Consider the following 17,628-nt stretch of genomic DNA (forward strand, 5'->3'; position numbering starts at 1 on the left):
TTGCTCAGCCTGCTTTCTTACAGAACCCAGGACCACCAATCCAAGGATGGCACCACCCACCGTATGCTGGGCCCTCCCACACCAATCATTAAGTAAGAAAATGCCCTATAGGTTTGCCTACAGTTTAACCTTATGGAGGCATTTTTCTTAACTGAAGCTCTCTCCTCTCTAATGATTCTAGCTTGTGTCAAGTTGACATAAAAGTAACAGCGTAACTGGATCAATTCCCTATACCTACACAGTAGCTTACAACCATCTGTAACTCCAATCCCTGGCAATTTTCACACCCTCTTCTGGTCTGCATGGAAAACACATACCCAACGATGAAATCACCCATCCACATAAAATAAATAAATAAGCAAGCAAGCAAGTAAATAATTGTCCAAAAACAGGAGGGAAACTTGTTGAGAGAAGAGGTTCAATAGGAGTGGGTGGGGATGACAGAGGACAACGGGGTGAAATGACCAGGATACATAATGTGGGTGTATGATATTGTCAAAATTGTTTAAAAATATAAAGCTGTGGGGTCTGGGGAGATGGCCCAGCAGTTAAGAGCATTTGCTGCTTTTGAAAAAGATTCAGGGACTCGAGACATTGGTGGTACATTCTTTTAATCCCAGCCACTCAGGAGGCAGAGGCAGACAGATCTCTGTGAGTTCGAGGCCAGCCTGGTCTACAGAGTCGAGTTCCAGGACAGCCTCCAAAGCAATACATAGAAATCCTGTCTCGAGATGAAATGACAGACTTTAGAGATCCCCCAAGGAGGGCCTCACCCTCCCTGGGGAATGATGTGGTGATTGGGTGGGGGGTTTGGGGAGCTGGTGGATGGACAAGGGAAGAGGGGTGGGAGAGGGAGCTGGGATTGACATGTGAGGCATTCATGTTTCTAATTTAAATAAAAACATTACCAAAAAAAAAAAAAAAAAAAGAAAAGAAAGAAATCCTGGTTGGAAAAACCAAAGGGGGGAAAAAAAGATCCAGGGGCTGGGGAGATGACTCAATAGTTAAGAGCACTGGCTGCTCTTCTAGAGGACCTGAGTTCAATTCCCAGCACCCACAGCAGCTCACAATTGCCTGTAACTCCAGTTTCAGGGGATCTGATACCTTCATACCAGTGCACATGAAATAAAGTTAAATAAATGTAAAAAAGAGAAGAAAACAAGCCAGCTCCCACATAGAGGCTGGCAACCATCTATAACCCTAGTTCCCAGTGATCCTGCTCTCTTCTTTGACCTCTGAAGGCACCAGGCACACACATGGGACACTTGCATCACGAAGGCTAACCACTCACACACATAAACATTTTAAAATCTTTTTTTTTCTTTTTTGCAAATAAAAATTGAAAGAAAAGAAAAGAAAACTGCGGGGAGGCTGAAGCAGGAGGATTGCTACAATTTCAACGCCAGTCTGGACTAGACAGCAAAACCCTGTTTCAAAACAAATTAAAAACAAAACAAAACAAGCCCCCAACCCCCGTAGCTTTTCTGTTCCTAATGGCTGCCCTCATACAGCTTGGATTTGTAGCGACAGATCTGGGCTACAGTCCTGAGCCTGTCAGCTACTGTGTATTGTCCTTGGACAATCTGTTTAACCTCTCTGAACTTCTCTCAACCAACAAGTGGCCCAAATGATCTCTAAGGGCCCGCCCGCTTCCTGGTCTCTTCTGTCCAGCCACAGCCTCCTGGACCATGCTCTTGGTTCAGATATGACCTTGTGAGCAGGCATGGAGTCTAGAATCCTGTTTCCCCTGCGACTGACTGGGGGAACTTGGGCAAACTGCTTAGCCTCTCTGAACTGTCACAGTGTCAGTTGGAGAGCAGGTGTGCTGACATGATGAAGAGGGGATGAGGCTTAAGGAGGCTCATGTATGAAACATTTAGAACCTGTCAGCATCTCCCGTGTGCAATGTTGCCTGGTGATATTATTAGCTGTCGTCACAGGTATCAGCAGCTTGTGCTGTGACAAACATTTCATTGAGTGTCCTAAGGGATACCAACAGGGCCAGCAAGATGGCTCAGTGGGTAAAGGAGCTTGTGGCCAACCCTGACAACCTGAGTTTGACCTCTGAGACCCACATGTTAGAAAGAGAAAGAGTTGACCGTCACAGGTGTACTGTGATAAATGAGAGTTTTGTTTTGTTTTTGTCAGAATGTCACTATGTAGCCCTTAGCTGGCCTGGAATTCACTATGTAGACCAGGCTTACCCTGGTGTGTGTGTGTGTGTGTGTGTGTGTGTGTGTGTGTGTGTGTGAGTGAACGTGCCCACAGAGGCCAGCAGAGTTTCAGAAGTTGTGAGCCACCCACCATACGTGCTGAGAACCAAACTTGGTCCTCTAAAAGAGCAGAGCTCACCCTTAACCATTAAGCCCTCTCTCCAGCCCCGTGGTTCCACTTTACAGATGAAGAAACCAAGGCAGAGAAGGATTGAGTAGCTTGCTGGTGGCCACTTAGTCAATGATCCTTGGGGTTGGCCCAGCAACCCAGGCTGTCTGGCTTCAGCCTGCCCTGTCACAGCCTCAATACCACTCTCTGGGAGAAGCGTCCCTTCTTTGCCTATGTGAGACGGCAAGGAGCAGGCAGTAGCTGAACCCAGCAGGTGTAGAAGCCATTGAGAGATGTTAACCAGGAGCTCCTAATTTGGGTCACCCCTAATTATTGCCTGCCCCACCTGGCTATTTTATCTGCTGAAAAACCTGCCTCATGGAAAGGGGCCACCTGGTCCACAGGGGAGCAGAGAGCTCCCCTGTAGATGTGTCCTTACCGCGTGAACCAGGACCGTTGATGCTAAGCTCTGAAGTAAGGCTTGGGCACTTCACATGGGAGTGGTCCAGATCAGGCAGCCAGAGGAGTTTGGACTGGACAGTCCTCAGTCCCCAAGAGCGAGTGCTGTTTGTGTCTGTTTTTCTTATCCTGTGATGGGAAGGCCCGGCTGAGGTCAGGGATCTCAGCCTCCCACAGCCTCCTTTAGTTTCCAGCGGTCATTTGGCCACGCTAGGGATTCTGTGGCCAGGAACATTGCTGCAGCAGGAGTGTGCTTTGGCAGCTGTGTTGTCTGGACTCTGGGGGAGCAGTCTGGGTGGCAGCCTAGATCTAGGGTTTCAAGTGTCTGGAGGAAGACCTGGCTTGAGTGGCCCAGCCCATCTTCAGCTCAGGATCTCTAGCTGAGCGGGAACTCAGCCTTGATGCTTCTAGACTTATGTCAGACTGGGGTTTCCCTTTAAAAAACGAAAACCTTATTTTTCTAAGATGTATCTTTATGTGCATGTATGTTTTAGATGTATTTTATGTGCATGTATGTTTTGCCTGCATGTATGTCTGTGCACCACATGCATGCCTGGTGCCCTAGGAGGTGGTGAGTCTCCATGTGGGTACTGGGAATCGAACACAGGGCCTTTGCAACACCAAGTGCTCTTAATCACTGAGCCACCTCTCCTGTCCCAGTCTGGGGGTTTTCATCCTTGTTTCTTTTACACATTCCCTGTAAGTGTGATTCTCCTAGTATTAAAGGAATGTTTGTTATTTGTGCAGAACACAAGCAACCAAAGAGGAGAAAAATGAATGCCAAACTCACAGTTTCAGCAACTCAGAGACCATTTGGAATCCAATCACATCCATGCATGTATATATATATAGACACATGTATGTTCATGCATGCACCTGGACGTACATATGACACAGAAGCCCGCATGCCTATGTACATGTAGCTGGACGGGCACACACGTAACACCCAAGTGTAAACAGTCAAAAAGAACACATGGGTGTGCATGAACGGGAACGCACACACCCACAGAAAATGCCATGCGGCAGCTGCTGTTGTAATTTCACAAACATTGACTCACTGGCTCTCACAGGTGATGAGGCAGGTGTCTTTATTTCTCTCATTTGTACCTGTGAGGATAAAACAGTTCACCAATCAATTGCTCATAGACACTTGGCAGTGGGGGGAATAAAGGGCTTGAACCCCCTTGCTGAATGCACACACCATGCTGTTTGAGTGGCACAAGCCTTCTCCAGGGTTCACCCCACACATCTGTTTTTTGTTTTGGCTACAGAGCAGAGCATCAGTTGCTCTTACTAACAGGGCCCTGGGGAGCAAGCAGACTTGGATTTGAACCCAGTCTCTGTTGACTGTGACTTTCTTCCTTCACCTCTGTAGGGCTCAGAGTCTTCCTCTACAGTGGGACAGGGAGGGGCCGCAGCACCTGCCTCTGAGTATCGGCTGTGCTTGTGTGTATAAAGCTCTCATCCTAAGGTGTAGGACACAATGGATGCTCATACCTGGATCACCGTCGTATCTGCCCACTCTGAGGCTGCAGGGCATTGGGGAAAACTCTCTCCTGCTGCCTTATTCTGCAGGGGCCTGGCAAGTAGAGACCTCCACTGGGTCTGGGATCTCCCTGGTGCAGGGGCATCCTCCCAGGACTCCTAGCCCTTTACCATCTTTCCACTCAGCTGGCAGCTTAGCCACAGCCTCTGAGCACTCCAGATGGCAAAGGGACTAGGAGGAGAGGGCTGGAGAGAAAAGCCCACAGAAGAGGCAGGCGGAGCCTCACTCTCTGGATGTGCTGGCTGGACAAGGAGGGGGCTGCTGACTGGGACGTCAGATGCTATGGCTCCCCAGGGACTGTTAAAATCGCTGCACTTCCAGGATCTCTACAGAGGCCCCTGCCTTCTCTGCCACCTCCTGGGGCTACCTGTGCTGGGTATGTGCCCCCAGTAAACTTGACGCCTGGTCTCCACTGGACTGTCCTGGCCTCCCTTCTCCTCTCATTTCCTGCCCTCTCTTGTCTCCTTCTCTCCTCTTCTCTCTCCCATGCTGTCTGTTTCCCTTTGCCTCAATTTCTCCCGCTCTTTCTTTCACCCCATTATTCTAGCTCCCCTCCCCCCCGTTTCCTTTGCAGTCCCTCTCTTGGTCTCCTCTCTTCTCTTTGTCTTTTTCTCTGACTGCCAATGACCCTTCTGCCTCTGCCATCCTCTGTTGTCTGTCCTTCCCACGTCACCCCCTCCATCCCGAGGCCGCTGCACTGAAAAGGGGCCCTGTTCTGCTTCTGTGGACATCAACTGAGTCCAACATTAGGGGATTGGTAAAGAGGGTGTTTGGCCAGAGGAGATGGCCGTCTGTCTCCTGGGCAAATGTGACAGAGCCCTGGCTTTGAAGTGGTAGCACCTTCCCACTCCAGTGCCCAGTCTGGGTTAACCACTGTCTGGGGATTTCTTCCCATCACCTAACCAACTGAGTCCATTGGGGAGGAAGGAGGAAGTACTGAGCATCTGGACCAGAGCTGGCTCAGAGAATCTCTGCCAAGGTCTCTGGATCGGCAGTGCCCGAGGACAGCGCTCAGGGTTTGGCATTCTCACACCCACCTCTTCTAGGCAGCAGCTCTACTCTGCACCAGACAGGTACACGACCCCAGACAGCTATGCCTCTTCTGGCCAGCGTCATGGGCCTGGCGGGCCTTCTCTTCTGGACAGGCCACACAGTGGGGGCCTTAAGGATGCCCAACACCACACTGGTCCTGGGCCGACCCAAGAACGTAGCTGTGTGGCCCCTGTCCGGCTTGGGGGTACCCCGGTACCGCCGGAAGCGCCATATCTCTGCCCGGGACATGAGTGCCTTGCTGGGTTACCACAACCACATCCGGGCCAGCGTACACCCACCCGCAGCCAACATGGAGTATATGGTGAGTCCCAGGCCTTCCTGGTGCATCTTCCAACCAACACCAGATTGCTCACTGTGGCTTCCGAGTGACTGGGTGCCTTTGAAGAGCTGGACCTTCAAAGCTGCCCACCTAGCCTAAGCAAACGGTGAAAATGAGTAATCCATTTTACAGATGCAGAAAGCAAGGTCGTGGCATATATCCTTGGTGAATGGATGGGGTGGGGAGAGAAGAATACTATCTGTAGGACAACTTGGCACCCTGCCAGCTCCTTCACACGATCCTCTTCCTCCAAGACAATGTTTCATGTTTTCCAAGTGAAGGGATTGAGTTACAGGACAGGTCCCTAGGCCAGATTGCAAGCTTGCTCTGCCTGTTGCTGAGGTGGGAGCTTTCACAAACAAACTGTGCCGGGGATTTGCCTCCAGACTGGGGACCTACAGGGGGTGGGAGACTGAGCTTTCCAGGCTATTGTCTCTCAGCAGAGCAGGTTCTTGGACACACCCAGACCATTCATCCCCAGTCCCAGCAGAGGACAGGCAGGCACCAGGGTGTCTTGGGCTGAGGAATGCCAGGAGCTGAATCTCAGTGTCAGTCCTAGTGTCTCTCAGCTCCGTGTCTCAGAAACCAGGATGATTACCCTCCTATCACAGCTCCTCCCTGGGACCATTGTCCCCAAGCCTGAAGAGATAGGCTGCCAGCCCGCAGAGGCATCTTTAGGAAGAGAGATAGCCAGTAGCCCTCCTCCCGCTGACAAGTGGAAATGCCGCCCCCTTTAGCAGTCTCTATGTGCTACCTCCTGCTTGGAGCCAGACGCAGAGCTGAGTCTTTTCTTGATGCTGTGGAGAACAAGGCTTACTCCCTCAAGAAACTAATTTTGTGTATGGGGGGGGCGACAGGGATTGGGGGCCACTGACAAGATACGGAACCCAGTATATGTCAGGGGACAATTGTGAAGGGGCCAGAACAAGAGTTGACTAGCAGGCAGTTGGGAGTGGGGCGTGGGGGAGGGGCTGGGCTGTCATTTACTTGTTTGCTGACTCATTCACTCATTTATTAACACTGAAACTGCCACGCAGAAGGCTCTAGTTTCCAAACAAATGGCACATTAACTGGGCACCAGCGGTATGGGTGGCACTACCCAACGGGTGTTTCCTCACTGCACGCAGCATAGACACAGGAAGTGAGCCAGCTACTCTCTCCAAGGATGCTGCGGAGGGTCCCACTGCTTTTACTTTGTTCCTTCTCTCCCTTCATTTCTTTGCTCTGCTTTCCCTAAAAAAGCAGGAGGCTACAATGGGTGGGGCAGGAGGGGGACTTCTTAGCATCTCCATTTCTTGTTTGCTTGGTGGCTTTGCATCCCCAGAACAGGGTGACTCTAAGCAACCCTGACAGAAGCCTTTTCTTCCAAACCCCCTTTTCTTCCAACCCCCCCCCCAGGTCTGGGTCACTCCTCACATCCCCACATGCCCTGGGGTTGTCGTGAGTCATGCTTGTTTGACAGCTCATTTCCTTGCTAGACTGAGTCCTTGGTGCCAAGGAATACTGTTCAATATTTGCTGAGTGAACAAATACTAACACAAAGAATTCCAGGGCGTCAGAGTTGGAAGGAAACTGGGTTTGGGGGGGTCTGTTTGTTACCATTTTACATATTTATTTTTATGTGTATGGGTGCTTGACTTGAATGTATGCCAGTGTATATGTGTGCCTGGTGCCCAGGGAGGACAGAAGGGGTCATTGGATCCCCTGGAACTGAAGTTACAGATGGTTTTGAACCTCCCTGTGGGTGCTGGGAACTGAACCTGGGTCCTCTGGAAGAGCAGCCAGTGTTCCTAACTGCGGAGCCATCTCTCCAACCCTTGGTTTAGTTTTGAGACACGGTCTTGTCAGCAGTGGAAAATGTTATTAGCTGTATTGGAGTCTTCAAGTCTCAGCTTGGGGGAGACTTTATCCAGGCTCCAGGGGGAGGGGCTCTTCTCTCTCCGACATCCCCATAATTTCCCTGTCGTGCTGTCCTGCTTCAGTCTCATGTAGTCTAGGCTTCTCTTAAACAGAAGAGGGTATCAGATTCTCTAGAACTGGAATTACAGGCAGTTGTGCGCTGCCATGTGGGTACCGGGAACCAAACCTAGGTAAGAGCAGTAAGTGCTCTTGCTCTCTGAGTCATCTCTCCAACCCTGAGAACTAGCATTTTTTAAAGCGCTAATACTGCTCCCCCCAGCACCCCAGCTATACACTGTGAAGAATTTCCACACTGGAAACTTATTTAACTATGAAGAAGGATAAGGAAGGGGTTTAATAGGCACTGATGTAGAATACTCACTAAGGTCACCTGTCCTGTCAAATGAAGAATTGCCTACAGAACAGAGTGTGCACAGCCTTTTGTGTATCTACATATTTGAGTTATGGAGAAGATTTCTGGCTGGAGACTGTTGGGGAAGGGTACAGGGTGGCTTAAGGGACTATCCAGGAATGATGAGGGCTGTAAAATACTCCACTTTGCCTTTTTTTTGGTATCTTTTTTTTCCTAACAGTTATCTATCTGCTATGTAGCCTTGGCTGGCCTGGTACTTTCTATGTAGACCAAACTGGCTGAGCGCCAGGGTTAAAGGTGTGCACTACCACATCCAAATTTTATTATTTTTAACCTAACTTTTTGCATGTTTTCATACTTTTTGTTTGTTTATTTTTGTTTTTTGAGACAGGGTTTCTCTGTGTAGCTTTGTAGCCTGTCCTGGCACTAGCTCTGTAGAGATCTGCCTACTTCTACCTCCTGAGTGCTGGGACTAAAGGTGCACACCACCACTGCCTGGCTTCTTTTCATACTTTAAAAGGAGGTCCTGAATTCAATTTTTAAATGAAAATAATGTGAACTTAAAATCAATGATTCTTCTTCACTCTGGGTTCAGTCACATGTAGGAACTGCTGATAACTATTTCAAATGCCCTGGGATTCCAAACAGAGCTGGGGCTTTAAGTTTGAGGTCTAGTGAGGAAGAAAGAACACAGGACTCAGAGCCAGAGACCTGAGCGTAGACCCTGGTTCAGCTGTGGATTTGTGTCTGACCTTGAGTCAAAGCCTTTGAGCCTCTGTTTTCTCATCTCTATGTGGGTATGTTGACCTCAGCACGGTGCCAGGTAAATGGGCACATCTGCACCCCACTATGTGGGTATGTTGACCTCAGCACGGTGCCAGGTAAATGGGCACATCTGCACCCCACTATGTGGGTATGTTGACCTCAGCACGGTGCCAGGTAAATGGGCACATCTGCACCCCACTATGTGGGTATGTTGACCTCAGCACGGTGCCAGGTAAATGGGCACATCTGCACCCCACTATGTGGGTATGTTGACCTCAGCACGGTGCCAGGTAAATGGGCACATCTGCACCCCACTATGTGGGTATGTTGACCTCAGCACGGTGCCAGGTAAATGGGCACATCTGCACCCCACTATGTGGGTATGTTGACCTCAGCACGGTGCCAGGTAAATGGGCACATCTGCACCCCACTATGTGGGTATGTTGACCTCAGCACGGTGCCAGGTAAATGGGCACATCTGCACCCCACTATGTGGGTATGTTGACCTCAGCACGGTGCCAGGTAAATGGGCACATCTGCACCCCACTATGTGGGTATGTTGACCTCAGCACGGTGCCAGGTAAATGGGCACATCTGCACCCCACTATGTGGGTATGTTGACCTCAGCACGGTGCCAGGTAAATGGGCACATCTGCACCCCACTATGTGGGTATGTTGACCTCAGCACGGTGCCAGGTAAATGGGCACATCTGCACCCCACTATGTGGGTATGTTGACCTCAGCACGGTGCCAGGTAAATGGGCACATCTGCACCCCACTATGTGGGTATGTTGACCTCAGCACGGTGCCAGGTAAATGGGCACATCTGCACCCCACTATGTGGGTATGTTGACCTCAGCACGGTGCCAGGTAAATGGGCACATCTGCACCCCACTATGTGGGTATGTTGACCTCAGCACGGTGCCAGGTAAATGGGCACATCTGCACCCCACTATGTGGGTATGTTGACCTCAGCACGGTGCCAGGTAAATGGGCACATCTGCACCCCACTATGTGGGTATGTTGACCTCAGCACGGTGCCAGGTAAATGGGCACATCTGCACCCCACTATGTGGGTATGTTGACCTCAGCACGGTGCCAGGTAAATGGGCACATCTGCACCCCACTATGGCCATGGTGGTTATTTACCCTGGGTCAAGTTCACGGTCTTTCTTCCATCAGGTTTGGGATGAACAGCTGGCCAGGTCTGCTGAAGCCTGGGCCACTCAGTGCATCTGGGCCCATGGACCCTCACAGCTGATGAAATATGTGGGCCAGAACCTGTCTATCCATTCCGGCCGGTGAGTGAATCCCTGCCGTTTCTTCATTCAGTCATTTGGCAAATGTACACTGGGTACTCGCTCTGGCCCAGGTGCTACGCGCGCGCGGTGGTGGTTACCGCGACGAACTAGGCAGATAAGGTCTGCACATACAGAAATTCGTGCTGTTTAGGATGCGCAGGCAGTACGGGGTAGACAAACTAGAGTTCATGCTGCTGCGGAGAGTGAGGATGAATTTGAAGACTCACGGGCATAAGGAGGTGATGAGGGCTGTGGGGAGTGGAGCTGGGACAGAGGGTAGGGGGTGAGTACACTGGGCCCAGGAATGACAATGAAACTGAATGGCCAGCCTGTCTTTTGTCACCATCCAGTTTCTGACTCAGAATGTGGGTGCCTGAGTTCTGATGGGTTCGACCTAAGGAAGTTTTGCCTATATTCCAAAATTTGGGGTCTCTATTGGCCTAGATTAGTTAGTTCTAGACTTGTGGGTTTCATTAGCCAGTAACAAGGGCTGAGGAGATGGTCTGCTGGAAAAGTGTTTGTCTGGCAAGCACAAAGACCTGTGTTCAATCCCCAGAACCCACATAAAAAGCCGAGCACAACGGTGCATGCCTGCCATCCCAACACTGGGGAAACGGAGGCAGGAGGGTCCCTGGGAATCACTGGCTGGCAGATTAGCCTAATCTTTGAATCTTAGGCCAGTGAGAGACCCTGTCTCAAAAACAGGGTAGATGGCATCTAAGAAATGATACCTGGGGTTGACTTCTGGCCTCCACATGTATGTACACATGGCACATGAACACGTGTGCATGCACATGTGCACACAGACACACACACAAACATTTAAGAGATGGCCATATACCACTGTTTTATTCAGCCAATTAAGGACATTAGGAAAGCATGACCATCCCCATCCTACCAGTTTGCCATGACCTCAGCAGGGATCAAGGTTCACCCTGAAAACTGAGGTCCTGGGACCATTGGGCCCTCCACACCTTGGCATGTCACCAACTGGTTGGAGCCAGTGCCAAGCCTTGGGAATTATGAACGGTCTCTCCGAGTCCTGCAGAGCTGATCTTTGACCATGTCCTTCCCCAAGCTCACACACCCTCCCTCCTACCATGAAATTCTTCCCATCTCACTCTCCATCGCCTGATGACCAGCGCTTCTGAGGCTCACAGGGAAGGGTGTTGAAGAACAGAGGCACTGTTGCACAATGCCAGTGTTGGTGCTCTTTTGACTTTATGCCTGTCAGTAACCATGGAGAGTAAGATACAACACCAATGGGCAGTCCTGGAAAGGAGAGCTCACAGATAATTCCCTTGAGGGGAAGATGCCTCAGTAGTTAGGAGCACTGGCTGCTCTGCCAGAGGACCCGGATTCAATTCCCAGCACCCACATGGCAGCTCACAACTGTCTGGAACCCAAATTCCAGAGGATTCAACACCCTCACACAGACATACACAAACAAAAATATATAAATTAGTTTTAAAAAGAAAGAAATCAGCTTATTTAGAGAAAGGGCCTTGAGACCATGATCAAGCATCAAGATGAAAGGGAACATGAGACACAAAACATGCAGTGTACGAGAGGCAAACATGATGGGGGCCTTGCAAAGAGGCCCCTCATTAGGAATGAGAATATGATGGGAGGGAGGGGTGGCTCAGTGGTTAAGACTGAGTATGACTTTCACAAAGAACCCAAATGGACAGCTCACAGTTGCCTGTAACTCCAGCTCCAAGGGATCCAACACTCTCTTATGGCATGCTCGGCCACTGCACTCATGTGTATGCTCACACACACATATGCACAAACACACACACACATGCACACATACATACACGTGCATGCACACACACAAACACACATGCACATGTACAGACACTACATATATGCATATGAACATAAGGCACACACACATATGCACACATACACACATAATTTAAAATAAAAATAAGATCTTAAAAAACATTTTATATGTATGTGTATATGTGTACGCCACATGTGTTCCATGTCCTGAACTTGGAACCCGGGAAAAGCAGCAAGTACTTATACTATTCACCTCTGAGCCACCTCTCCAGCTCCAACATTTAATCTTTTCTGTTGAAATTGAGACTAAGAGAGATAGGGAGAGCCAGATGTAGTGGCAGCACCTTTAATCCCTGCCCTCTGGAGACAGAGGCAGAGGCAGGGCAGTCTCTGTGAGTACAAGGCCAGTCAGAGCTACGTAGTCAGATGCTGTCTCTAGAGAGGGAGCCTCCTTGAGAGGGATAGTGAAGGGTTAGGGTTAGGCTTAGGCTTAGGGATAGGGTTAGGACTAGATGCTGTCTCTAGAGAGGGAGCTCCTTGAGAGGGACAGTGAAGGAGGCCAGAGAGCCTCTTCAGAGAAGTCATCAGAGAAAAACCCCAAAGCCATCCCAAGAACAAAGGGCACATTAGACATTTGTAGGGTTGAGGTGACTGGCAGGAAGTTTCACATCACATGATTTAGTTCACCACAGCTTCAAGTTCCAACACAAACTGCCTCTAGACTCTGTCCCAGAGACAGCTGCTTGGGAGGTGGCCTGGTCTCCTCAGCCTGCTAACACTGGCAGATGTATCTGATGGAGAAAGTCCTCAGACCTCACCAGGTTCTTCAGTCTGCAGAGAGCTTCCTGGGATGACCTGATGGTTCAGCATGCCTCTCTTTCCCTAAAAATACAAGCTGTGCCTGAAATGCCACTACAACCTGGCTCTTCACACAGCTTTATTGAGCACTTACTCTGTGCCAGGGACAGGTGAGTGGTCCATAGTCAGACCCTAACCTATGAGGTAAGTACGACCTGTGCGCATTCTGTCATTTTACAGATGGGGAATGTGATGGAGAATGAAGTCACTCACAAAACAAGTTTGTGACAGAGTGACTCTTCCGCCCTTCCTTCACCTTCTTCCATGTTCTTGGCCTCCCCAGGTACCGTTCTGTGGTAGATCTCATGAAGTCCTGGTCTGAGGAAAAGCGTCATTACTCATTCCCAACTCCAAAGGATTGTACCCCACACTGCCCTTGGCTCTGCAGCGGTCCTGTATGCTCCCACTATACCCAGGTATCCCCCTGCCAGCCAAGAGTGCCACTCTACAGGCCCTGGCACCTCAAAGAATAACGGGGGAGGTGGCAGAATGAGAATCGAAGCACAGGCCCCGGGGGCTTCCTTTGGTTTCTTTTTTTGGAAACGGGGTCACTGTATACCCCAGGTTGGTGTCCCGCTCTCCATCCTCCCATCTCCACCTCCTGAGTGCTGGGACTACAGGCATACCCACCAGGTTGGTGTCCCGTTCTCCATCCTCCCGTCCCAGCCTCTTGAGTGCTGGGACTACAGGCATACCCACCATTCCCAGAGTGTGCTTCCCTTTATGGAAGGTGTGCATTCCTGGAAAGTTGTGCAGAGAGTGAATTGAGATGAATTCTATTGAAATATAGGTCCTCACAGGCCTGAAACTCCTCCTGCCTCTCCTTCTGAGAAATCCTCCTGCCTCTCCTTCTGAGATTACAGGCATCATACTCTGCCATTGTTTTGTTGTGAATGTTTTGGGTATTTTCTGTTTCCCAAAACTCCTATTCTCTGTTTTGTTCTACCACTGAGCTACACCCCAGCCCATTCCAACTATGTTTAAAAAAATTTTAAGTGGCCAGATGTAGTGGCCCACGCCTTTAGGCCCAGCACTTGGGAGGCAGAGATAGGCAAATCTCTGTGAGTTGGAGGTCAGTCTGATCTACATATTGAGTTCTAGGCCACCCAAGGATATATAGTAAGGCTCTATCAAAAATAAAATTGTAGGACACTATTACCTCTACCTTCCTAATGAAGCACAGAGAGGATTAGAGACCCAGTCAAGATCTCACAGCGGGTGACGTTGAGATGCTGACCCAAGTGTGTGTAATTCAAGTTTGTGCTTAACCTCCAACACTACAATGACTTTCAAATGTCACCAAGAGGAAAATCTTAAAAAGAAAAATGGATGAAAGGGTACAGAAAATAATAACATACCACACATGATACGGATAAACATGTAGCACTCTTCGGCACGCTGGGTATTACACGCAGGCCTTAGGCCCGCTAGGCATTTGTTCTACTGCTGAACTACACCCCTGCTTATCTTGTCACACGTTGGCGCCTGGCTCACCTATTTCACTGTGTAACAATAGGAAATACAAGCCGGGTGGTGGTGGCCCACACCTTTAGTCCAACAGTCCTGAGGCAGAGGCAGGCAGATCTCTGTGAGTTCGAGGTCAGCCTGGTCTACAGAACAACGTGAACCACATTCCTTACTGTTGGTTTCCTTAAAACGCTATTTTTAAAAAACATTCTAGGGCTGGAGAGATGGCTCAGCGGTTAAGAGCACTGACTGGCTGCTCTTTGCGAGGTCCTGAGTTCAATTCCCAACAACCGAATGGTGCCCTCTTCTGGTATGGATAAAAACAAAGCACCTATATACATAAAATAAACAAATATAAAAAAACATTCTATTACAGAATAAATGTCCCAAGCCATCCCCCCAACCCCTTAGGATAGGCAGACATGGACTCTTCTCCCATTCTCCCAGGTCCCAAGACTTCACACTGTGCTCATCTGGAATGGGGTCCAGTAACCACGCTGCTCGGGCTGTTGGGCTCCTCCAAGCCTGGGCCTCCCTGTCCCTGTGTTTCCACAGATGGTGTGGGCATCCTCCAGCCGGCTGGGCTGTGCTCTTCACACCTGTAGCACCATCAACGTGTGGGGCAGCACCTGGCAGCAGGCTGTGTACCTGGTCTGCAACTATGCCATCAAGTAAGTTCCGTTCCAGGCTTCCTCCTACTCAGTGCTATGCTGGTTTTGCCAATTTAAGAGAGTCAGTTGATGAGGCCTTTCGTTTGTCTATTTTGTGGCACCGGGACTGGGTCTTGCACAAGCTAAGCAAGTATTCTACCATTTAGCCACAGCCTCAACCAATAATTCTTCTTCTGTACCCAAGGGGGGGGGGAGAAAAGAGGGGGAAGGAGGGAGGGCAGGGGTAGGGGTGGAGGTATTGTGGCCTGATTTGGCCCATCTGCCCACCAAGTGGATGTACTAATATTTCACCAGGAAGCTAGCCTTTCACGCCAATGCCAGGCATCGCTGAGCATTGGGCGCATTGCTAGCCCTTTGAGCGCACCCCAAGAAACAGACAACTAAGAACACCTGCTCCGCATAGGCGGGCGCAGTGAATGGAAGAGTAAAGACGGATAGAGCATGCGCGGCTCTCTCCCAGCCTCACCTCTGTAGGTAGGAGGTCAGGAGGCATCGTCACACAAATCTCTTGGAAACACAGGGAAATGGCAATAGAAGTTTCCATCCAATATCACTACACAGACTTACGAACATTGCAGATTTTCAGCTCAAAACGAGAAAACTTCTGGTTTTGTTTTTTGTTTGTTTGTTTTGTTTTTGAGGCAGGTCTCACTCTGTAGCCTAGACTGGCCTGGAACTCAACCTTCGAAGTACTAGGATTACGGATGAGTACCACCCGCCTCCTAGCTAGGACACTCTGAAATGAAGACCCACAGCTGGTGATGGGATTCTGTAAGACAGGACTTTGAAAACTAGGGCCCATGGGCAAACCTGGCTTTTGGCCCATTTTAAAAAAGTTTTATTGAAACATGGGGCAACAATTCCTTTATCTCTTCTCTACAGCTGCTTTCATGTCACAGAGACACAATTAATAATAAGTACTTAAAGTTTCAGTAAAATACTGCATAAAAGATACCATTGAATCTTCTTCTAAGTAAGGAATTCAGTGACAATTATTATAACATTGTACAATCACTGGCATTTTATTTATTTATATTACAGTCATTTATTTGTTTATGGGGATAATGTCCACACACCACTGTGCACATGTGAAGATCAGAGGAAAACTTCTTGGAGTTGATTCTCTTCTTCTACCATGTGGCTCCTGGGGATTGAACTCAGGTCACCTGGCTTGGCAGCAAGTGCCTTGAACTGCTAGGCATTTTGTGGGTTCTGTTTTTCTTGTGAGACAAGGTCTCATGTAGCCCAGGCTGGCTTTAAACTCATAATGTTGATCTTGAACTAATCTTTCTGCCTGCACCTCCAAGTGCTAGAATTATAGGAGTGACCTCCAGACCTGTTGTATGAGGTACTGGGAACTGAACCCAAGGCTTTGTGAGGCTAGGCAAAGTCTCTACCAGCTGAGCCATTTACCATTCCTTCTAAACTTTTCCCTTTTTCATCAGCCCAGAGAAATCTCTATAACCACTAGGCAATAACTCCCTATTTCCTTCCATAAAGGGTGGTGGTCTTTTGAGAGGGTAATTCTATACAGAGTATGTAGATTAAAGGTGTAGCCATGGAGGGTAGTGGTCATAATGAAACTCCAGGAGTGAGCCACTCATGCCTGGTTATCCTCATCAGCTAATTACTCAAACTCTCATTTGCACAACATATATATAGCACAAGGAGATCCCCGCCCCGTAGATCATTTCACATATTTTCATGGACACTGTTTCATTTATTTTATTCAGAGGAAGAAATGAAGTGGCCCGGTCTGTCACTAGGATGAGAACTCAGGACCAGAACCCAAAACTGCCCCTCCAGGGAGGCTGGGGAAAAGAGAGAAAACCAAACCTTACAGGATGTCAGGATTTTCCAAGCACAACGATGCTGGGCACATGTGCACAGACTGTGTTTGTGCTGTTCTCTGCATCCCTATGGAAGAGATTTACAGAAGAAGAAACCAGGGCTTGAAGGTCACATAGGCAGTGGACCCCGGGACTGCAATGTGTAAATTTGTGAAGGCTGCTTCACCTAAACTCTGCTGTTCCCTAACTCTGCTTCCCCTGGGCCTGTTCTCTTGTAGGGGCAACTGGATCGGGGAGTCGCCCTACAAGACTGGGAAGCCCTGTTCTGCTTGTCCCCCCAGTTACCAAGGCAACTGCAACAGCAACATGTGCTTTTCTGGGCTCACATCCAACAGGCTCCCATAGATCTGAACCAGCCCAGTGTTTTGGTATCTGACCCTGGAAAGATTCCTCCCCAAAGTTGAGAGGGAGGCAGCGGTTGGGCAACCCTACAGTTCTTTATAAATTCCTTTTCTGAAATGTCCAGTATATGTCAAAGGTGCCTCATCTCCCTTCCTTAAGAACATCTTTCTTCTCTATGATATCTGGGAGACATGCATTTTTCTTTTTTTTTTTTTTTTTACTTTTTGGGTTGGTTTTGGTTTTGGTTTTTAAGACAGGGTTTCTCTGTATCTCTGTGTAGACCTGGATGTTCTGAAACTCACTCTCCAGGCCAGGCTGGCCTTGAACTCAGAGATCTGCCTGCCTCTGCCTCCCAACTGCAAGACCTGCAGTTTTCATTTGCCTGATTCTCTGGGGCGAGAGTTGCTGGAAACAGAACAGGAAGCTTCGCTTGTGACTCTGAGGCTTCTAACCCAAGATGGTTCACCTAGGGAAAGGCATTTGTCAAACAGCCTCAACCTGGGGCTGAGATTATATCAAAGTGTTTGTCCCAGCACCGCACAACACCTATGAGCCCAGCATTGAGGAACTACAGTCAAGAGGATTAGAAGCTGAAGGCCATCCTTAGTTATACAG

At 49.2% G+C, this 17,628-nt stretch overlaps 1 protein-coding gene across 1 annotated transcript; it reads left to right on the top strand.

Annotated features, from left to right (window-relative positions):
• Window positions 1-5,420: 5,420 nt before the first annotated feature.
• R3hdml (R3H domain containing like) lies at window positions 5,421-17,109 on the top strand. Its single transcript, XM_040733064.1, has 5 exons — window positions 5,421-5,681; window positions 9,919-10,037; window positions 12,967-13,099; window positions 14,706-14,821; window positions 16,890-17,109. The coding sequence occupies exons 1-5, from the start codon at window positions 5,421-5,423 to the stop codon at window positions 17,014-17,016; spliced, it is 756 nt and encodes a 251-aa protein (XP_040588998.1). The 3' UTR covers window positions 17,017-17,109.
• The last annotated feature ends 519 nt before the right edge of the window (window positions 17,110-17,628 follow it).

The sequence above is a fragment of the Mesocricetus auratus genome, unplaced genomic scaffold (genome assembly GCF_017639785.1).
Source record: "Mesocricetus auratus isolate SY011 unplaced genomic scaffold, BCM_Maur_2.0 Super-Scaffold_100028, whole genome shotgun sequence".
Lineage (NCBI taxonomy): Eukaryota > Metazoa > Chordata > Mammalia > Rodentia > Cricetidae > Mesocricetus > Mesocricetus auratus.